Here is a 5,371-nt window from a genome sequence, read left to right as displayed (position 1 = left end):
TCAAAAGCGCGTAAACATGACTGGGTTTTTCTTTCCTTTTCCTCTTTTCAATGAAATGATTTCCCTTAAAAACAAATTTACTTATGGGTGACAATACAACAATACACTAGACCACCACGGAAATGGTGCATGTATAATTTAGTCATATTCTTTTTTATTATCATAGCTATTATTTCGGTTCTTGTGCAACTGCTACATAATGACTCACATTCAAGATATTTTGTCACTCAGGAACAGCTAAAAGGTATAAAAACAAAGAAAATAAATGTATACTGTCAGAAATAAAATATGGTCCATGTTTGTGAATTCAAAACAGAAACATTGAGCCTGGAAACTTCACCATCATTAAAACTGGATAGCATGACATGAAAAAGTACTTAAATACTGTTCAAAGAACAAAATATATCATAATCATACTTCAAAGTGACAAAACACCAGATGATAAGATTAAATGGTCACTGGTGGGTATTTATCTTCCTTTTTTTTTCTTCTTTCATTAACAAACTAAATACACATATTGCATGTCACTATAGCAACGCCCATTACAGGTCAATTTTTACGATCACCATTTTGATATAGCAAATCAAAAAACCATAACAAAAAGAAATAAATTAGAACTTAGAAATCAACGTCAGACAAAGCCTGTTTTTCTCAATCATATGAATACTTAACACCCACAGTATAAGTTAATAAAGTCAAGCTACTGTATATAAATACATCACCAGCATGCACAATATTGAATAATCGATATTATTGTTGTCATCATCTTACACTGAAGAAACAGTATAGTAGGCAAGTGCATTTAATAAAACAAACACAGAAGTAAACCACAAACTCTGAAGCTGTTTTTTTTTTTTTTTTCTTGTCTTTTTTTATTTTACTTTTTCGTTTAATATCGTCAAGTCTTTAACTTTATTAATCTTCACCTCCAAAAGAATCGATGGTTCCAGGGACGAAGCAGAATAATCTGCAAGATGCCAAATGCACTTCAGCCGGACGGAAGGGGAATCAATTTACGTCTTTCCACTCCTTGTTTTAACTCTGAGTCATTGGGTTAATTTTGCTCCTGTGTTTTGGATACTAGTGAAAACTTTTCCTTTATTATTTTTTCTTTGTTGGTGTGAGTTTAACATTAATGGCTTTCAGGGCCGTTTTCCTCTTATATGGACGACTACTGGAACCAATGCAAACCAGTTTGGTGAGGCATTCCCATTCAAGCATTTTCTCTCTCAAGTGACTCAAATGCATCTCTATCACGCAAAAAACCAAACTAAGCAGCTTATCTTGACAGAACAAGATCAGTTCCTATGCCAGTGTGAGGCTGCCATTTCAATCCAACAACAACCACTTCAGGCTGATTGACTGACATATCAGTGGTTTGGCAAATGTCAAAGAGAAAATCAAGAAGACGGAGGCCCCTTCCAACTGTATATATATTTCTATATATATTTAAACTAAGATTTAACCTCCACTCTCACCTCTCTTTTGATTCTTTTCTTTTAACACATGGAAAAATAAAGAACTGCTGCTGCGGTAGCATCATCGGCAAAAGCGGCTGCCAAAGTCCACCGGCCCTTCATAATTTTTTTTTTGAAATCGGCGTGTGGTTTTATTTTCCCTTTAATTGTTGCCCTCCCCGCCCTCGTCATCCTGCTGGTCACTTGTCCACAGTGTCAAGTTGTCTCGGAGCAGCTGCATGATGAGAGTGGAGTCTTTGTAGGAGTCCTCGTTGAGGGTGTCGAGCTCGGCGATGGCGTCGTCGAAGGCGGTCTTGGCCAGATGGCAGGCCTGCTCCGGGGCGTTCTGGATCTCGTAGTAAAACACAGAGTAGTTGAGAGCCAGGCCCAGGCGGATGGGGTGGGTGGGCTGCATGTGCTCCTTGCTGATCTCGTGAGCCTCGTTGTAGGCCTTCTCCGACGACTCCACCACCGTGGCCCTCTTCTCGCCCGTGGCCACCTCGGCCAGGTACCGGTAGTAGTCGCCCTTCATCTTCAGGTAGAAGACTTTGCTCTCGTGCTGCGTCTCGCTGCAGTTCTTGATCAGGAAGTTGTCCAGCAGGTTGAGGACGTCCTGGCACACGGCCTCCAGCTCCTTCTCAATCTTCTCCCGGTAGGCCCTCACCATCTCAATCTTCTTCTCATTGCCGTCGGCCGAGGTTTTCTGCTCAATGCTGGAGATCACCCTCCAGGAGGAGCGGCGGGCGCCCACCACGTTCTTATAGGCCACAGACAGGAGGTTCCTCTCCTCGTTGGACAGGGCCTCGTTCAGCTCTGTCACCTGGAACAAGGAGAAGGTGGACAGTTTAATCGCCTGGAAATTACTGCAAGAAAACTTCAACTATTTCACCAACGGATCGTTTCAGCAAAGAGGATTTTTTCTGCTTTCTGCTTTGAAACCATTTTATAACACCAGTCCCTCATTATTCTTCCTCCAACATTGATCAAGTCTCCCCAAGAAAATGCATTAAAAAAAAAAAAAAAAACATTCTCAAGCTTTACAAACTAGTAATAATAAAAAAAAGATGGCGGGTTGAACCAATGATAAGTGCCGCTCCAATTCTCACAAAACACGGTCCTCACATAAGAAATCCTCTGGACTATCGGCGCCGTCCACAGCTGAGAAGATGAGCAATATTTCGTTTGTCATGTGCAATTCACAGTTTCCATGGCAATCCATTCATTTAGTGCACCAGTAATCTCCGCCTGCCACGTGGACAGCTAATGCTAGTCAGGAAGAAAGGATCTTTAGGATAGTTGGTTTAAGGCGGAGGAGGGGTTTGGGAAGGGAGAGGAGTAGCTGGGGAGCTGGGCAGGGCTAAAATGTTCCCACGAGCACTCCGGGGCAGCTGCACTGTAAGTGAAAACCATCACTGCACAGGCGGTTCACGTGTCCCAGTGACCTTCTCCCCGGCTGAGGCCGACCTTTTTACCTGTCCAAAACGCCACGCTGTGACATCACTCCGAGTTACACCGCTAAATTTAGGTTTTGACTGTCCAGGGCGATGGCTGGGAGGTTGTCACTGAGGATTTTCAGGATTATTCGATCGGAGCTCGACTGCGGTCAGAACGACAAACCAACACAAAATGTGTCTTTAAGATTCAACAAAACGCTTCAGTTCCAGAGAAAACAGCTGAGTCCAGCCTTTCTATGATGTTTTAATCATCTTCATCATCGATGTACATTTCCCCGCTCAGTCACAAGAACACAAAGATGGCGCCGGCTGGACGACGTCACCGGCCGGCAGGGAGCGAGAGGCCCGGCCCAAACCGTCACACAGACCCAGCGTGCTCGCACCCAAAGCGTGACATTTACAGTCAAACGAGGCAGAGTCCCTCTAATCCAATGACTCAACGGTTGTGCTTTTGAAAGGAAACAATTAGGTCACCGCTCTAAACATACGAATTACACACTGAACTGCAGCCACACTAATTTGCACAACATAAATCCAAGGACTTTACGAGTGTTATTTATAAAACGTGACCATCAGTTTTCAATCAGATGGATTTAGTGTCATTTTAGGCGCCAATTCTGGATCACTTTAATAATATCTAAAAATCTGATCATTTTCACTGCTTCTAGGCATGTGAAGAGAATTATATTTTACAGCGTTACGTGACATTAGAGGGTTTTCCACCAGGAGCACACTGGTTTATCACTTCTGGCTGCAATGGTGAGGGATTCCCTTTGGTTGGAGAGTGAGAGTGCACACCCCTGCAAAAGGGTCCAGTTTGGAGCGCACTGACATGGCAGATTGTTTAAAGGGAAAGGAATCCCTCCCTGCTCGCACATCATCCCACCTCCTGCAACCAGAAACCCCTGATGACAAACGGCCCACTGGCTGGGGTCGGGGTGTGGGGGTGTGGGGGTGTGGGGGGTGGGGGGGTCTCAATACTGCTCTCCTGAGCAGCATAAGACAAAATGTTCCTCATTTTTGGGAGAAATGATTTTGATCTGGGAGCGTGAGATCCACGCAGGCTCAGATAGGACTGCCAGGATGCTGCTGGTCCCAGTGCCAGCCTGTGTGACACAGCAGTTTCAGTTTTTATTTATTTATTTATTTTTTTTAACCCATTCCTATGTTCCCTCCAGGGGCCAGAGAAGGTAATCTAGAAGGAAAAAAAAAAGGAAAAAAAGAAGGCGAGGACAAAGGATCTGTCCAATAAGAGCTGAGAAAGCGTCTATGAGATGAGCCAGCAGCGTCATCCATCCTCTCATCCGAGCACCACTCCACCACCACCACCACCTCATCAGGGCTGTTCACCCAAAATGACTTTAAATTGCAGCTCCTGGCACCAGAACTACATGCACAGGTGCCTGCAGGAGGACATGGGAGGATCAGAGTGAAGAAGAGGAGAGAAAACAATGCCTGTAATTAAATCTGATCATATTGACTCACTGCAATATGACAAAGAATATTCTAGAAAGATTCTGCTGCCTCCTACGTTTGTTTGGAGGAAAGAGCAGCTCTACTATGGAGCTTTGCTATCCCACAGGATTCAAGCTGGTCTCTCAGAGGGAGAATGAACACTTTTTGATTATCATTTTAATTTATGTGACAAAGAGGAGGAAGGAGATTAAGCAGCAGCAGTTGAGGGTTTTTTTCCCCTCTCCTCAGCAACCTCACATTTCTCCCAACAGCAGAAGCTCTTATAAATTCATCATAATGGAGGAATGGAAGGTGGGGTTGGGGGGGGAGGGAAAAAAGCAAAATGCATAAGAGCTGAGCCTTTTTTTTTTTTTTTTTTTTAAATAGAAGCTTCTGATTAGTGGGGAGATGAAGCTGGGGCCTGCATGCATTTCATTGTAATGTGACTTCATTGAGCGCACGGCCAACGGAGGAGGCACCGCCCAAGAAGCAGGCGATCCGGGCCGGACCCGAACAAAACCGTGCTCCGAGCTGCGATCAGACAATACACACTTCAAATATCTTCACTTTTACTACAGTGTCGCCTGATTGGAACCAAGAAGAATTCAGAGGAGATTTACAGGCGGTACAGTGGAGCCTGCGGGACGCGCTATTACGCACAAACGTGCGTAAAAGCACACACACGGGTCATAATTAGGAGTGTATCTTTAAATGGACTTACCGATTTCATCGCAGCTGCCATATCGTCGTACCTCTCAGCCTGCTCAGCCAGCCTGGCTTTCTGCACCAGCTGCTCGCGGTCGACCATGTTTCAGATGATATTTGGCTGCTTCGTCGAGCGGCTCGACTCTGGTTCTGAGGGAGAAACGGTTTGTAATTTTAAATCGCAATGCAGTGAAATTCTACGCGAACCTATTGCTGCAGCTGTTCCCTGCTGTCTGTCTGAGCTCCGTGCAGACGGGACACCCTCTCTCCTCTCTCCTCCCCTCCCTCCCTTCCCTGCCT

At 44.8% G+C, this 5,371-nt stretch overlaps 1 protein-coding gene across 1 annotated transcript; it reads right to left on the bottom strand.

Annotated features, from left to right (window-relative positions):
- Positions 1 to 801: 801 nt before the first annotated feature.
- ywhag2 (3-monooxygenase/tryptophan 5-monooxygenase activation protein, gamma polypeptide 2) lies at positions 802 to 5,371 on the bottom strand. Its single transcript, XM_080459941.1, has 2 exons — positions 5,088 to 5,371; positions 802 to 2,277 (listed from the first exon to the last, which is right to left on the bottom strand). The coding sequence occupies exons 1-2, from the start codon at positions 5,172 to 5,174 to the stop codon at positions 1,621 to 1,623; spliced, it is 744 nt and encodes a 247-aa protein (XP_080316067.1). The 5' UTR covers positions 5,175 to 5,371; the 3' UTR covers positions 802 to 1,620.

This window comes from Lipophrys pholis, assembly GCF_963383615.2.
Source record: "Lipophrys pholis genome assembly, chromosome: 3".
Lineage (NCBI taxonomy): Eukaryota > Metazoa > Chordata > Actinopteri > Blenniiformes > Blenniidae > Lipophrys > Lipophrys pholis.
Note: the sequence above shows the minus strand (reverse complement) of the source record. Positions and strands in the feature narration are given on the sequence as shown.